The sequence below is a fragment of the Diadema setosum genome, chromosome 21 (assembly GCF_964275005.1).
Source record: "Diadema setosum chromosome 21, eeDiaSeto1, whole genome shotgun sequence".
Taxonomy (NCBI): Eukaryota; Metazoa; Echinodermata; class Echinoidea; order Diadematoida; family Diadematidae; genus Diadema; species Diadema setosum.
Genome location: NC_092705.1, coordinates 18,194,970 through 18,213,549, shown reverse-complemented (window position 1 = coordinate 18,213,549; position 18,580 = coordinate 18,194,970). Strand labels below are relative to the sequence as shown.

The 18,580-nt window shown below is 40.5% G+C and overlaps 1 protein-coding gene across 1 annotated transcript in view; it reads right to left on the bottom strand.

Moving 5' to 3' along the window:
* Positions 1–5,075, bottom strand: part of LOC140244495 (protein phosphatase 1L-like) — a 34,004-nt gene extending 28,929 nt beyond the window's left edge. The window contains exon 1 of the mRNA XM_072324125.1: positions 4,540–5,075. Within this exon, the coding sequence (XP_072180226.1) occupies positions 4,540–4,977 (438 nt within the window). The 5' untranslated portion in view covers positions 4,978–5,075. The remainder of the gene's footprint in view (positions 1–4,539) is intronic.
* Between the last annotated feature and the right edge of the window lie 13,505 nt (positions 5,076–18,580).

Below are 18,580 nucleotides of genomic sequence, written 5' to 3'. Positions count from 1 at the left end.
GAAATGAAATGAAAATTAGGCCCTCTTAAAAACCTAATATTTTGCTATGTGCACATTTCAGCATGTTAGTTTTCTATCTTTTAATCTGGGATATTTTGATCTTTCAAACAAAGTACTCCACTAAAGCGAGTTCCAGCGTGCTTTTAAACTATTTGCTGTTAAAATTGTCAGTTTTACACTGCATTTTGATTCGCTGCTCCAATTCAAGGTACAGTATTCATCGCATAATCGGGCATCTGATAATCGGGAACCTCGCTTAAATGACATACGCTTCCCAGAAACATTTCCAATGCACGTTATTTTCACTGGATAATCGGGCGGGGACCTCTGATAAACGGGACAATTTTTCTTCAAGCGATCTTTGATTTTGTTGATATTTTACACAAAAAATCTACCAAAATACCACAACAATATTTCAGAGATTCCCTATCAGTTGTCGTTTACATCGAACTTGCAAAGCAAGCTTCGGACTGGTGTGTTTTGACCTCCGTCCATCCAGTACACGTACATTTCAGCTCGCTGCCCGCCTTCGCTTTTCTGTAGAAGATGGCGAGCTACACATATTGTAGATCGCTACATATTGACAACACATCTACAGTGCAGTGATCGCGGCAAGTAAACAATCAAGCCGTGATGATTGAATGATTGAAGGACTTTTCATTGACGTTCCCACATCAGTTCTAGGTAATCATTTCCCATGGTTGTGGATTATGTATTTATACGGAACGCCCTACGTGTCCAAGAATTCTACGAATGTTTAAGAAAGTGCTAGCTTTTAATCCACATATTTTGTGTTCGAAGACAGGTGACAGAAGAAGAACCCGGTTGCGACTACTCTACATCATTGCGAGAATGCAGGGAGAGCTAGAGGGTCGCGCCGAGGGGTAGCGTGGTTGTGTATTCATGTACATGTACAGTACGTCAGTATGCATGTGTGTGTGTTGACGTGTGTGTGTGTGTGTGTGTGTGCACTACATGTACATGTCGTATGCCGTTAGTGTATGGTGAGTGCTCATCGCGAAATCGGGCACCTCGCTTAAAGGGGCCGTTTTTGCTACTCCCAACCTGTCCCGATTATGCGATGAATACTGTACACAAATTCATTGTTGCCATCACACTGAAAGAGAGAGCGAATTGCAGTAGGGGCAAGTATTTCTAGATGTGAGAGCGCTAGTCCCGATTATTGATGCTCTCTTTTGTCAAAGCACATGGGTAACACCTGTAGTTGAGCGCATAACTTCTCAGCGGTGCCGCGCATGACTTCAAAGGAGAGCAGTAGTTGTCTCTCCTTCTCTAGCACCTCCCTGGTTCAACTTAATTGTACGGTGTATGTACAATATCTATACATTGTACGGTATAGACCTCTCCTTGCTGTTAGAAAATTTGAGGATCACTACAAAGCCCTGTGCTTCAGAGGTACAATAAGCCAGTTCGGGGTTCCACTTTGAGCATGAGCAGAAAAAGGTCATCAGTACCGGCAGAGCATGTTGGTTTTTTATTCACTGAGATAAGCATCTGTGATGTTATGATTATTCAAGTGATCATTACTAGTGGTGCTTGCTAGCACATCCACCTGACAGCAAATGCGGTATTTGACAATATCAATAGAAAAAGATTGTTAATACATTCAATGCGAAATAATGAAATGGATGCTTTCCAAAGTGCTAATTGATGGATCATTCTGGTCACCTGGTCTACGCAAGTTCATTCTTTCTTTGAACATGACTGATGAATTCCATAAATTGTTACGTCGGGTAAGCTGAAATACCTTCTCTCGCTTGAAAACTCGTGGAGTGCCTAATCAACTGAGAAAGAAGAAAGGTCATTTGTACCGATGTGCCCATGAGCTAACCCCGAACTGGCTTATTGTACACTGTATCCCCACTATTCAGAGACAAAACTTTTTTTTTTTTTTTTTTGCTGAAGAAATTTTCACAATTGCTGACATGAATACACATTGTTTAGACACAATGTTGGCACAATGTAAAGACCAGTTCTGTGTACATATTCAGATTTTATGCATGCTTTGTTCACAAAAGTTGCCCTCAACAAACACAAAGCTTGATGGATGCTTGATGGATGAAATTTTCACAATTGCTGACATTGACAGTGTACAGCCATACACGTATGGATGCATTGTGTAGACACATTGTTCGCACCATGTAATAGACCAGTTTTGTATGCGTATTCAGATTTTATGCATGCTTTGTTCACAAAAGTTGCCCTCAACAAACACAAAGCTTTTGTAAAACATTAACTTTGTGAATCTTGGCTCCTCGCGAAATTTATGAATGTTTCATGAATGCACAAAAGATTTGGTTTTACAGTAACTGGTGATATGCATCCCACTGTGTGTCAGAACATATCATCAACCCTTCATGGCGGAGGAATCCTGCATCATACACAATTGTACAGCATTTCAACAAATTGAGATTGCAATTGAACACAGACGTGCATGCTACTCGTACATACTGTGTGAACGCTTGCCCGGGACAAGTAAAAATCCAAGTCGGGCAAGTGTTCAGGAACAGTGAGAAAGAAATGCTTGCGCGAATTGGGCAAGCAAAAAATATTTGAAGCCACCTTTTTTTTTTTTCACCCCCAAACCCTTGAAGTCCACCATACTGACTGTGTACTGTGTAGTGATACATTTCAGCAACTTTCCAATCGCTAATGGGAAGAAGTCCAAATGCAATGTGACGCCAACACACGATCGAACCAAGTTTATTACTCCAATGTCTTTAAATGTGCAAACCACTTGGTACTGTTTTTAGAAATCATTATATTTCATCAAACCCTGAACTTACAAGTGATTTCCTACATCATTTTCTTTAATTATATCTTTGGACTTTCTTTTCGGGCAAGTTCATGCACGGGCAAGTGTTCTGCAACAATTTGAAATTATCTGCTTGACCAACTAGGTGAGTAGTAAAAAAAAAAAAAAGAGTTTTTAAAGCACTCTGAGACATGTACAATACGCCAGTTCGGGGTTAGCTCATGGGCACATCGGTACAAATGACCTTTCTTCTTTCTCAGTTGATTAGGCACTCCATGAGTTTTCAAGTGAGAGAAGGTATTTCAGCTTACCGTACCGGACGTAACAATTTATGGAATTCATCAGTCATGTTCAAACAAAGAATGAACTTGCGTAGAATGATCCATCAATTAGCACTTTGGAAAGCATCCATTTCATTATTTCGCATTGAATGTATTAACAATCTTTTTCTATTGATATTGTGAAATAAAACTTTTGCTGTCAGGTGGATGTGCTGGCAAGCACCACTCATAATGATCACTTGAATAATCATTACATCACAGGATGCTTATCTCAGTGAATAAAAAACCAACATGCTCTGCTGGTAATGATGACCTTTTTCTGCTCATGCTCAAAGTTGAACCCCGAACTGGCTTATTATACAGTAAGACCTGTAATGCTGTCATTGATGAGCGCCACAAGCACAATTGTTTTGATTTCCCTTTTGAGGCTGTAGTACATGCTGAACAGTGTAATGTACCTAAAATGACGCTCACAGAATCCCATACTTGGACAAATTCATTTTGTAGAGAGGTAAAGTTGAAAATGATAACTGAATTATGAAAATGTCCTATATCAAAATGTTAAAAGGAAAAATGTTAATTGAAGACCAGCTGCACAGCCTTTTATGAAAGTAAGAAAATAGAAATAAATAGATTCTACATGTATATTTTCCTTTCTTAATATATTTAGAATGACTCAATAATGCTGACATTCTTACATTCTCCCTGAGGTCACCTGAATAGGAGCTCTAGGCAAATATATAGACATATCTTTCAGAGTAGCTGCAAAGATAACCATTAACCAAACAAATGTAAGTACAACGTGTACATATAGTATCCATGTCAAAAGGAGGTTTTCCCCATTCAATCTGCATGTACCTAAATGTCCCATACGTATTAGGCATTTGTCCCATACGTATAAAGCAAACTTTAATAAGCCAGTTCGGAGTTCCACTTTGCGCGTGAGCAGAAAAAGGTCATTAATTTGTACCAACAGGGCAAGTTGGTTTAGAAATTCACTGAGATAAGCATCTGTGACGTAATGATTATTCAAGTATCCTTCTCAATGGTGCTTGCCATCACATCCACTTGACAGCAAAAGTGGTAATTGGCAATATCAATACGAAAAGATTTAATTAATGCCAAATAACGCTATGCATGCTTTCACATGACTGTGTTGATCATGGACATTTCTGGCCACCTGGTCTATGCAAGTTCAGCCTTCGTTCGTACATAATTGAAGAAATCCACGTATTATGTCGGATGGAGTCTTTTATTTTTTTGATGATATCGCTATGCAGTCTCTGTGGAACATATCCCTGACGACCAGATACAGACTGATTTTTCGGTCAAGGATTGCACAAGCACTGCGGTGGGGCCTATTTCACGATTTTGCCCAACTTTGTCTTGAAATTAAATTCTTCTCGATATATCATGCACCATTTTGACTGAAACTGTTTAAACACACACAAACACACACACACATACACACAGGTTAATTACCTCTCCACCATGGCCATCATATATCCCATAAAATTTTTCAGTTAATCCATCCCTTTCTCCAGTGGCGTAATCAAAGCGGTCTTCCATTCCAGGCCTCCTACCTTGTATGGCATACACTGCTACATTATCCTTCCTTAATTCCCAGTGTTCAACTGCGTCATTATCTTCCCATGGTTCCCTAAAATATCTCAAATTGCCATTTCCCGTTGATCTAGCGTTTGATGAACCGCCCTTGCTTCCTCCAGGTAACCGCGTAAACACAGGCGGCCCAGGCCCGGTGTTCGTGTGCATGAGAGTCCGTCTGAACACAGAGCGAAGTATGTGGTCCCTGTGGAAGACGTAGCCGTAGAGAAATAACAGCGCGAAGACCAATGCGAGCGTTTCGTATTTCAGCAATGTTCCACGAACAAAGCGACTTAATAATGCTAGAAGAGTCATTTCGAAGTGTGTATCACATCACTTCATAAATCTTACGATAAGACAACGGATCGTCATAAAATCGTCTCACAGATGATATTCATTATACTGACCATTCAGAAGGTTTCTCTTCACCACAAATACCAGGCGCAGTATACTCGTACGTAACTTACCGGCACGCACCCGACCCCCGACGCGACCCGCCCGCTGCCCGGCGGTACGGTCGCGGTATGGATCGCACGGTGTTTGTATGGCTACGATCGACGAATCAACGGAGCCCTCCCCCCTCGATCCTCCTCATCCTCTAGTAGATTCTATAGTGTAAAAACGAACAGCGCCTACTACGATCGAAACGCTCATTCATACAGTAACGCACATGGTAGGTGTTCAACCCACCGACCGGGTCCATAACGACCGACCGCGCATTATAATGGCATTGCGCGTACAGAAAGAAAATGTACGCATGGGACTACGCGCAACGGTGTTCGATTCTTCACTGGGCTACGCTACCGAGTAAAATGTGGCGAAAACAACTAGTTAAGTATTCCCTCTAAATTACCGAAATTTAGCAAAATCGAATAAGGTTTATCGTGTAACTACATATAACTAGGCCTACCTTTGCTGACTCGTTAGATGTAGAGTATCCTTCCGTAATAAATTTGACGATTTTGACCGCAAAATTGTCACCGCCGCTTGTACGATCGTGCACACACGTTACACATACACATGACATAAACATTTTGTCGCCCGCTACGACCGTACGAGTTGATGCAGAAACGAGAAATGAATGTGAAAAAACAAACCGACTCATCTAATTTATTTCAATTACGATGAAGAAAAGTTTCCTAATGAAAATCAAGTCAAATTCATCAAACAGTCCTTCAAAAGTAATATCGAAGGATTCAAAATATATTCAAATATTACTGGAGAAAAAATGACGGCTAGAAAAAAAATCGGCCTGTCGAAAAAACGCATTTAAGTGCCCTTTATACGTATTGTCAGGGTGGTCGGTTGAAATGAGCAGGGCAACTGAGTGCGGAAAAAATGACACCCCACGCGTTCGAAGCCGCCATCTAAGAGCGCGTACCTCAGATCGCATTTTCAGTGCGCGCTTGTGAATCCGGAGTATTTTCTCCACACGTGAGTAAAATTTCAGGCAAATTGTGAGATTTTTCACGTTTCTATTGATAGCAAAACGCTAGGTGTCCGGTATTATGAACACCCAACCATACTATATAGTGTAAAAATAATAATAATGTAGAAAAATATATAGATCACACCATGGACCTAAGGTCCATGACCACACTCACTAGTTTAAAAGCTGAAATGAGACATGAACAAAAGTAACAAAAAGTCACAATGTACAAAGTACAGAACATGACATACATCAGAGTGTATCCGTAATTAAACACAAAAGATGATAAAATTCAAGTAACATAATGAGTGGAGGAATTAAATGATATGAAAAAAAAGTGAGTCTTCAGAATTAAAGTGACTTAAAAGAAAACTGTACTGACATTTTCTAATTGTCTGATAATTCTAATCTACATTTTTTGATGCCTACTATTGGAAAGAGAGGATTCTAAAAACCCAGGATAAGCCTGTAATGATTTTTTGGGAAAAAAAAATGAAAACGAGCAAGCCATGGAACGATCCACACAATTTGGCATACGTCACAGGTGCACAACTCCGACTTTAGCAAGACGAACTACAGATGTCAATTTACTGCATGGTGGGATCGAGACAGTTTTGGGCTGATGGAAATGCAAACGAATTAGCGCGCTATTTCCCGAATTAGCGCGCTAGTTCACGAACTAGCCCAAGATTTTTGGGGAAATTTTCCTGATCAAATAGCGCGCTATTCGCGTCTTCACCACACAAATAGCGCGCTATTTTGATATCGGGCTAGTTTCGTAACCGCAAAATAGCGCGCTATTTTGAAACTTCGGGCTGATGTAGACAGACCTTTTGTGAGAGATCTTCATGCACTGGGGAGAATGTATTCGCCTTGTTTAGAGAGTTACAATGTTATACCGAATGTAATTTGGAGCCGGCGCGTGTCCTGTCGCCGTAATAAAGCCTTTTGAACCGTATTGTGAACCGGAATTTGGTGCAGTCTTTCATGTTTCGACATCCTACTAACAGTCCGTGAGGCCCGCTACCAACAACTATCGCAGAAATCTCACAGGAACATGTCTTCTCACCCTTCTCCGTCCGATATCACATTCATGAACTCCTAACTATACCATGACGACTATGTTCCAGAAAGAGATACCGTAACACTTAATGCAGTATTCCGTAAATCTATCGGTTTTCTCTATTTTCCTGAATGAATAAAAATGAATTAAAACCCTGGGGGGGGGGGGGGCACACTTGAAAATTATGTGCGAGGGAGCGGAGCGACCGAGAATGGGAAGGTTTAGTAGGGTACCTAAGGGGGGGGGGGGGGGGTCACCGTGCACCCCCGGACTCCTCGAAACTTACATTTTCAGGATCCTCATGACATACCAAATCATAATCAAGATGTTAACAGGAACGAAAAGTGGCTGTTCTAGATGAAATTTAATGTATTCTATTGTTTTCATAATTTCTTATGTATTTCTTTGTTTTTCAACATTTTTTTCTTTGTTTTTCTATTGGAAATTGTCACTGACCACTTTTCTAGCATAATTAGCACAAAACTAATCAATGAAAGTGATTAATTGTAAAAATAATCAGGTTTTCATGACTTTCATGACAGAGCACCTGTTTTCCATAGGAAATGTACACAAAAACACAAAATTGTGCCCGTTTTGGGACGACATTCCATTACAAAAATGGGCGTGACTTCGCAAATGTATGCGGGGAAGTTGCAGATATGGTCTCGAAAGTTGCGTGAGACTTGAACAAAACAAAGTCAAGAAGCCTCGCGACGAGGCCTTCTCGCGTTACAGAATTATAGCGCGAAACGTCACAACATTTATAAGTGTGTACAGAGTATCCCGCCAATACAACTCACACAAAGCACTCTGCATTAATTTTGTTACGTGATATTTCATCTTTTTATTGCTCAGCATGATCTCTATGATGTTCACAAATTGTAGTTAAGGGAACTCCTACTGCACAAGTGAAATAACTCATTGCCTATATATAGTCAAGATAGCCCCAGGCTGTGTTTTATTAGCAGACATGTACAGTGTAGGCCCTACATGCAAGCACATTATATATATATATATATATATATATATATATATATATATATATATATATATATATATATTATATATAATGATAAAAAATAATAGTGAGACTCTTGTAAAGCGCACATTTCTACCTAAAAAAGATACTCATGGCGCTATAGAACAGAGTACATATTGTGTCACGTTACAACAATATCACAGAAACTAAGACAATAAACCAACAAACAATAGGCCTACATACGTACACATACTATACATACAGGTATACAATATTGTTAATTTAAATTGAAAACATATGTCTTGAGATTCTTTTTGAAACCATCAATGGAAGATGCTTCTCTAAGAGATTTTGGTAGGGCATTCCATAGTTTTGGGCCCATATCCTATGAAAAAGCCCGATCCCCCCCAATGATGCTTGATTCGAGGTACTGTTATAGCGAGTTTGATGAACGGAGATTACATGGTGTTTGGTGAAGATGAAGAGTATTTTGAAAGTAGACAGGGGCAAATTTGTGCAATGTACGGTAAACAAGAAGAAGAATCTTGAAGTTAATACGTTTTTCTACAGGAAGCCAGTGTAGGAACCGAAGTAATGGGGTCATAGTATGCACAGTTTTCTTCTTGAAAGTAAGTAATCTAGCGGCACAATTCTGAAGACGTTGCAGTTTACTGAGTTCTTTTTGTGGAAGGCTGCAAAACAGAGAATTGCAGAAATCTAGACGAGACGAAATAAGAGCATGCATCAGTTTTTCTGCTGCTGATCTACATCTCCGAATTGAGCCCAGGTTACGCAAATGAAATCTTACAGATTGGGATACATATGAAATGTGGTCTTTGAATAGCACACCGTGTTGTCGTGGAAACAGAAGAAATACATTTATGTCGAACGCACCCACGAAGTTAAGTGACTTTCGGTTTATCAAAAAGAAGGATATGGATAAATACTTAGTAAAGCATACCACCTCCTTAGAAATGAGAATATGTGAAAATTGATTTTTTTTCATGCAACATTAACCCTTTAAGGACGAGGGGGGGGGGGGGAATCCGCCCCCTTCGAAGTTTCGTGCATCTGTCGCGAGGCTTCTTGACTTTGTTTGTTCAAGTCTCGCACAACTTTGAGACCAAATTTGCAACATCCGCGCATACTTTTGCGAAGTCACGCCCATTATTGTAACGGAATGTCCCCCCAAAACGTGCACAATTTTGTGATTTTGTGTACATTTCCTATGGAAAACAGGTGCTCTGTCATGAAAGTCATGAAAACCTGATTATTTTTACAATAAATCACTTTCATTGATTAGTTTTGTGCTAATTATGCTAGAAAAGTGGTCAGTGACAATTTCCAATAGAAAAACGAAGAAAAAACAAAAGTTGAAAAACAAAGAAATACATAAGAGATTATGAAAACAATGGAATACATTAAATTTCACCTAGAACATCCACTTTGCGTTCCTGTTAACATCTTGATTATGCTTTGGTATGTCATGAGGATCCTGAAAATGTAAGTTTCGAGGAGACCTGGGGGGGGGGGGGGTGCACGGTGACCCCCCTTAGGTACCCTACTAGTTTGGGATAATGGAGATTTTGCAATTTCAGAGCTGTCATTCACAACGTGCCGACACAACGTGCCGACACAACGTGCCGACACAACGTGCCGACACAACGTGCCGACACAACGTGCCGACACAACGTGCCGACACAACGTGCCGACACAACGTGCCGACACAACGTGCCGACACAACGTGCCGACACAACGTGCCGACACAACGTGCCGACACAACGTGCCGACACAACGTGCCGACACAACGTGCCGACACAACGTGCCGACACAACGTGCCGACACAACGTGCCGACACAACGTGCCGACACAACGTGCCGACACAACGTGCCGACACAACGTGCCGACACAACGTGCCGACACAACGTGCCGACACAACGTGCCGACACAACGTGCCGACACAACGTGCCGACACAACGTGCCGACACAACGTGCCGACACAACGTGCCGACACAACGTGCCGACACAACGTGCCGACACAACGTGCCGACACAACGTGCCGACACAACGTGCCGACACAACGTGCCGACACAACGTGCCGACACAACGTGCCGACACAACGTGCCGACACAACGTGCCGACACAACGTGCCGACACAACGTGCCGACACAACGTGCCGACACAACGTGCCGACACAACGTGCCGACACAACGTGCCGACACAACGTGCCGACACAACGTGCCGACACAACGTGCCGACACACCGTGCCGACACCCAGGTGCCGACACCCAGGTGCCGACACCCAGGTGCCCACACCCAGGCGATCCACAAATTCGTACGGGCCCCGGTGGATATGTGACCTAGTTAATTCACTCACCCCCACTCAATAGCAATATAATAGGGATGTCAGGTCCCCTGTTCTGTGGTACACTCAATATCCGGAATCATGTCATTTACGTAACAGTATTTATGTAGATCCACAATAGGCGTTTTCACATCAGCCCGATGTCTCCAAATAGCGCGCCATTTTCTGACTTGGGAAATTTTCCCGATAGCGAAATAGCGCGCTATTTGATAATGTGAACACAAATTACCGCGCTAATTGTATCGCTCTGATCGAGAAAATTTCTCGACTCCAACTCGGGAAATTTCTGAAATAGCGGGATAGTAGCGCGCTATTTGATAATGTGAAAACGACTCGAGAAATTAGCGCGATGAATCCCATTATGCCTATATAGCGTGTGTGACCCGATTGACCGAGGCAAACTGCACACAAGTCATGAGGAATTTTTGAGAGGACACACATATTACTGATGCTGTTTGCACATACTCAGCTGTCGAATTAGCTATTTTAAAATTTTTAACTATTCGGGCTACCCCCTCTTCGGGCTGATGTGAATAAGAAATGAAATAGCGCTCTAATTCGCAATCGCGGTAAATATTTCGAGCTTGGATTTTTATCGGGCTGATGTGAAAACGCCTTATGACGTATACAGACCCGCATAAACTTTCACAAATTTTCTCGAGCCAAAACGTCTCCTTAATTATAATTACAACGATGTGAATTTATTGACTGCATTTCAAATGTCAGCCATTCTGAATGTGTCACTAGTCATGTTCAGACGTATTTCTAGTCGGAGTAAAAATTTATGGCACGGCAATAACAGAGACTCCAACCCATAGCACCTTCTGATCTGGAGATTCTCCCGCCTGAAACCCCTAGCAAACGGGAGACTCCAAGTTGATGTGTGCGAAGCGCGAAATTTCTAGGGTTCTAGATGCCCTCTGGTGTTATCTAAGGCTTATTTTTTCAACATACAATAGCAATAAGTAAGAAATCCTTTCCAACGGGAGACACAGAGCCAGGGCGGGAGAAATTAAATCTCAAACGGGAGAACGGGAGATTTTGCAAAAATGGGTTTTCGGCGGGAGATCTCCCGTCGAAAACGGGAGAGTTGGAGTCTCTGCAATAAGCCAGTTCGGGGTTAGCTCATGGGAACATGGGTACAAATGACCTTTCTTCTTTCTCAGTTGATTAGGCACTCCACTAGTTTCAAGCGACAGAAGGCATGAGCTTGCCCAACGTAACAATTTATGGAATTCATCAGTCATGCTCAAATAAAGGATGAACTTGCATAGGTCAGGTGACCAGAAAGATCCTTCCATTGGCATTTTGGAAAGCATCCATTTCATTATTTTGCATTGAATGTATTAACAATTTCTTTCTATTGATATTGTCAGACACCGCTTTTGCTGTCAGGTGGATGTGCTGGCAAGCACCACTTATAGGGATCACTTAAATAATCATTACATCACAGATGCTTATCTCAGTGAATTTAAAAACCACCATGCTCTGCTGGTACAGATGACCTTTTTCTGCTCATGCTCAAAGTGGAACCCCGAACTGGCTTATTAAAGTTCAAATTAATGCATATATGCATATATATGCATATATACTACCACGACCCTTGTGTCCACACGACGGTCGTGGGAAGAAACTCCGACCAATCTATGTGCGAGGGTCGGTGTAACTTCCGGAAGTGGTAGCGCCGCGCACGTCGACCATGCGATTGTTTTTTTACCAGTGGCATTTGTCTCCTCCATTCTTGTTGATGGAAATTTCTGCATGAGCGCTAGCTTCTTCGTAGTCTGGGCCTGTGGTCTGGGCTCCGTCCCCTTTTCCTTGGTGCGATAAACCAAGAGAGGGCGCAAATTTTCTGATTGCGATAATCGAGAGACTGCGCGCCCAACTATTCTCGGGTATCGCAGTTCTCGGCGTATCGCAATCCTCGCCGTGTCACGCCCTCATACGGCTTGTCGCGTACACTGAATCAACGCTACGAGTAAAAAGAGTCCAGAAGCTAGACTAGCTTCTTCGTCGCGATCGACAAGGTTAGAATTGCACGTGTACTCGCGAAATGTCAACATTGCGATTTGACCCAGGAAGTTTTACCTATAGGTCGTAAGGTATGTAAGTTCTTAGATACTCCGAGGGCTTGTCCGCACGGGCAATTTACTCCGACCGGCTAGTCGTGGTAGCGAGATACTCCTGAGAAAAGTCAGGAGTATCTCGTTCGGAGGAAGAGGTCGTGGTAAGTTCCTCCGATCGGAGGAAGTTACCACGACCTTGTTCAGACGGACACTACTCCGACCCATCCTCCGAAGTTACTCCGACCCTTCCTCCGAAGTTATTCCGACGAAAACTGCCTCCGTCTGAACACAGCTACCGTAACGTGCATTTTGATGCAGAGTTCGCCGAAGTCTTGAAGCCACAGTTTTATGCATGTGTACTGCAGTAGTTATACGGTCTTAGTGGGGCCCTCGGGCATGACCTCGGCCGATGCATGTGAATCGGTGAATTCTTACCCCTTTATTTTGAATTGTTCCACTCATATTCGGGCATGCCCATATTCGTATGCTCGGATTCGGCCTGTCTGTGTGAGGCTAACTCGATCGGTTCCCCATGATTATCAAATGCGCCTATCGATATAAGCGGCACTACAGCGTTCTGTGGCGCCACTATTTGGCACTCTGCAGAGTTATCTAACTCTACATTTTACTCTAAGGCTTAACTCTTCAATATAACTCCTTTAATAATTGTTTATTATTTTTCTATATCATATTCACTGTAATGTTTCATCATTAATAACGTGCTATTTTATATAATGCAGGTCCTTTTTTTTCAAAATCACCTGGCAAAAATGCCATCAGTCTTTGAGTCCTCTATGGCTGTCCGTAGTTTCTTTATCTAAAGCATCTATCTATTGACATTAAACATTCAAAAAACAAAATTAATGCTTTTTAGTAACTTCTTAGATAGCCTCCCAGGCAATATAACATTTGATACTACTCCCATAGAAGAAGTTTCTTCCTTTAAATTTCTTGGTGTTTGCGTTGATAACAAGCTTTCATGGAGGAACCATATTGATAACATAATTATGTAAAACTATGATAACATAATTATGTAAAACTATTTCACGTAACATTGGCGTAATGAACAGATTAAAATATTATCTTCCTTCATCTGCATTATCAACTCTTTATTCTAGCTTGATACCACCTTATTTAAACTACGGGATCCTTGCTTGGGGTAATACATATCAGATATTACTTGATAAACTTTTTTTTATTGCAAAAGAAAGCGCTCAGAATTGTTTTTAACCTACATACCCGAGAACATACAGATACTTTATTGTTTTTTGACCATAAAATATTAAAAATAAAAGATTTGCATGTGTTTCAACTTGGCCAGTTCATGTTTAATTATAACAGCAATTTTCTACCCAAAATATTTCACGACTCATTTCATCGAAACAGTCATGTACATAACTATCCCACGCGACGATCCGATGAATTCCATCTTCCATTAGTGAGAACCGCACATGCCCAAAATACATTTCTTTATACCGGACCTAGACTTTGGAATAATCTAGATAATAGCTTAAAAGATTCCCCCAAATTTGTCACATTCAAATACAAATTCAGAAAATACCTACTCTCTACTTATAATTCTAGATATTAATTCAAACTGCTTTAATTCATGCTTGAGCTTTCACCTGTCCTGATGTCGCAGCACTCGGCGTGTTCTGTATGCAGACCTCTCTTCTTTCTTCTCTCCTCTTCCTTTCCTGCCTTTGTTCTTCGTAGACTTGTATATTGTTATCGTCTTTTCTCTTCTCGGTACTGTCTCGGGTCTTATATGTGTGTGGGTAATTGAATGTGTGTACGAGTGTGTTGTCCTTGTCATATTTTCCCGGTACACGCGGTTCAGTTAACAGTGTCTAGGCATTAGCATTGATACTTTATTATTTTTTTTTCCGACCTGCGTATCTCAAAATAACTACATGTATATCTCTACAAATGACTTAAATAATCAATATTGATATTAAATACAATAGCTATAAAAATTGAATAATATCATGTTTACTCATTATTTATCTAGTGATCCACGTCCCACAAGCTTTGCTTTCTAGTGGATCACTATTTTCCATAATCGAATTTACTTTCCGCACGCTCACGAAGTATATATGCATCGTTCCTCCTAATTATTGTAGATATGTTGTTATATAATTTATCTCGTATACTACATGAATCTTTTGCAAATGTTTGAACAATATCATTTCATGACATGTATACTTTGTACTATGATTGAATTGATTGATTGAATTAAATTCAGAGATCTCTATAGCGCATTTCATTTGGTGAAACATTCGATCTTTGTTTCTGTCAAAAAGTAAGAAATATTTATATTAAGGGGAAATAGGCCCCCCCCCCTTCATACGAGAGAGATTTTGCATTTTAAGACCTGAAATACAGTGATTTATGGGGCACACTTTTTGATGAGACATTCGATTTTTGTTTCTATCAAAAAAGTAAGAAAACATAAACTAGTATTCAGAGAAAGTGTGGGATAGGGACATGGGGGGATACCCCCTCCCACACGAGGGAGATTTTTTATTTTCACGCCTTAAATTCAGAGATCTGGAATATACTTTTGGTGATACGTTCGGTGTTCTTTTTACGTTCCTTTTCTATCAAAACGCAAGAGAAATAGCAATAAGGGAAGGTGTGCGGGAAGGGTGTAGAACATCCCCTCCAGCACGAGGGAGATTTTTTTTTTTTTTCATTTTCAGACTGAAAAATTAGGGATCTGGGGGGCATTTCATGAAGCATTTTGTCCGACAAAGTTGTCGGACAAATTTGCTCTCAGCCAATCAGATGCAAGGATTTCATTAGCTTGTAACAGTTTGTCAGAAAAATATCCGACCAAAACGCTTCATGAATTTTTTATTTTATTTTTTTATTCATGTTCCATATTCCACATTTCATACAAGTTTTATATTCCATTTTTGTTGAAGCAGAAATGTTTTTCACACAATGGTCAGTTTGAACCAATAATGCACAAATGTATAAGGACATATAATTGGCGTGTAATATGAGGAACCCACTAAAAAGCAAAGCTTGTAGGATGTGGGCTCTAAAAATAGGTTTTTAGTACAGTATATCAATGTCAGAAGTGACGTAACATGCAAAATTCAAAATATCGAGAATATTACAATGTTTACGGGATGTACAAGGTATATAGTATATAATGTTTATGAATAACGTATGGTATAAATGCTAAGAAAAGTAGCATGTTGATCAAACTAATGAAGTCATCCGAGCGAGGCATCATTTGAGTAAATGCAAAAAAAAAAAAAAATTCAAGTGATTACGGCAAAATAATTAAACATAGGATTTTAGAAAATTGGCTTTGAGATTTTTCTTAAAGGAGCTTAAAGAACTTGAGTGTAACCGAACCGAATCTAACTCATTCCAGAAAGAAGGGCCGGTCGATGTAATTGTCTTAAGGGCTAAAACTGTACGAACAGGGGAAAAATGATAGGATTCACTGTGTCTTGTAGGGTAAGTATGAATATCACTGTTTTTCACAAACATTGAGGAAAATATACTAGGAAGGTCACCAGTATTCAACTTATACATGAAAATTCCAACATGATATAAATACAAATCAGAAATTTTTAACAATTTACTTGAAACAAACAATTCATCAGTGTGATCAAAAAATTGTGCTCGATTTATAATCCGCAAGGCCTTTTTCTGAACCAAAAATAACGAATCAATTTTAGTCTTTGAGCAATTCCCCCAGGCTAATATTCCGTAATTCAGGTAAGGTAATAATAAAGTTGTATAAAGAGAATGCAATATTGGCTTTGGGAAGAGATATTTCAGTTTGTGAATAATTTCAAAATTCTTGCACAACAATTTACATAAATAATCGACATGTACCTTCCATGAAAGGTTACTGTCAATATAAATACCTAAAAATTTTGATGAATCTATTTGATTTAACTGTAAACCGTTCATTAAAACTAAACCTGGAAGAGATTTTATTGTGTTACTGAAAACCATATAGTTGGTCTTATTTATGTTAAGTGACAATTTATTTGCCTGAATCCACTCAAACACCAACTTAAGTTCATTATTCAAAGAATCGAGCAAAACATAAGGATCTGAGTGAGAATAAAAGAGACTTATATCATCTGCGAACAGAAGAAAAGAAATGCCCCCATTTGCACCCATTGAATGAAATGTTCTATTATTTTTTTCCATGAAAAGTAAGAAAATAATAGTGAGGGAAATCTGCAGGGAGATGGGAGACATTCCCTCCCGCACGGACTAGATTTTTGCATTTTCAGACTTGAAATTGAGAGATCTGGTGCTCCTCTTAGGTAAAAAATTCGATTTTTGTTTCTAATGTATGTAATGTAAAAACAATCCATGTTCAGGGAAATGTGCGGAGGAGAGTTTTGGGACGGGGAATGAGTGTTGTTAGGGGGATACCCCTCCCACACTATTGAGACTACTGTATTTTGAGACCTGGAATTCAGAGATAGGGTGCACTCATTTAGTGAAATATTCGATTTTTTGCTTGTAATAAAAATAATAAGAATAATATGTATTTGGGTAAATGTGTTGGGATGGGAGAGGGTGTGGAGGGAGATTCTAGCATTTCCGAACTTGAAAATCAGAGATCTCGTGTACCCCTTTAGTGAAATATTCGATTTTCCTTCTAAACCCCCCCCCCCAAAAAAACAAACAAACAAACAAACAAAAACACACCAACAAACAAACAAATATATTCAGGGAAATGTGCGGACGGGGGGGGGGAGGGGGGGGGGGAGTGTTGTAAGGAAATAACCCCCTCCAACACGAGGGAGATTTAACGGGGTCATCCTACGAGACCGACACCCACGAGACCGACACTGAATATGGGTCCTGGGCCCTGTTTCATAAAGCTGTTCTTAAAGTTACGAACGACTTACGAACGACTGGTAATCAGTTCTGATGTGCTATACTTATCAGAATTCCAATAATGCAGCACAAGAACTGATCACCAGTCGTTCTTGAGTCGTTCGTAACTAAACGAACAGCTTTATGAAACACCCCCCAGGAGTCATACAGCCCACGAGTTATACAGCTCACGAGTTACACAGCCCATGAGTTCGACAATTGGCAAATAAAGGCTGACGAGACTGACACTACCCAAACAAAACCAACGAGACCGACACTACGCAATAAAGGGCTGGCTCACTAGACCGACGTGCACTACGCAAAAGAGGCTCACGAGACCGACACTAGGGAAAGAAGACCCACGACAGACAGGATGAATAGCGCCATCTACGTCAACTGTATTCTGTACAGGGTGTTGCATCAAAGGAAACCAACATCCAAAGAGAAATGTGGATTGAGTGAAAGCAGCAACATTAGTAGAACACATTAGTGAAAGTTTGAGGAAAATCGATGCAAAAGTTTTATAAATATATATATATGCACAATTTTGGTGACATTTGTAATTTTTTTTCCTATCAAAAAAGTGAGAAAAAAATAGGCCCCCTATCATGACTATTCACAGACATGCGAATGACTAAAATCTAATTAATTGCGGTATCTCAGCTCTTTGTTCCACGTGTGCGACATCATAGTGTAGTGTATAGGCCTACTAAGGGTATGGAAGTTGACGGGGGCGAGCTAGGAGGGTGAAGGAGGGGTAGCCCCCTCCGACAAGACGGAGCTTTTACATTTTTAGAAATGAAATAAAACTATCTGACTCACACTTTTGTGGAATTCCTATTTTTCCTATTAAAAAAAGTAAGAAAAATTAAATAATAGGCCCCCTATCATGCCTATTCCCAGACATGTGAATGACTAAATGGCGGTATTTCAGCTCTTGTTCCGCGTGTGCGACATCACTCTGTAGGTGTAATGGAAGTTGACGGGGGCGGGGAGGTATGGGAGGGGTAGCCCCCTCCGACAAGACGGAGCATTTGCATTTTTAAGAAATAAAATGAAACGATCTGATGCGCACTTTTGTGGAATACTCGAAACTTATCAACCCCATAAGTATGCCTAGTCTAAATCTATGGACAAGAACCGAGCCGGGGAA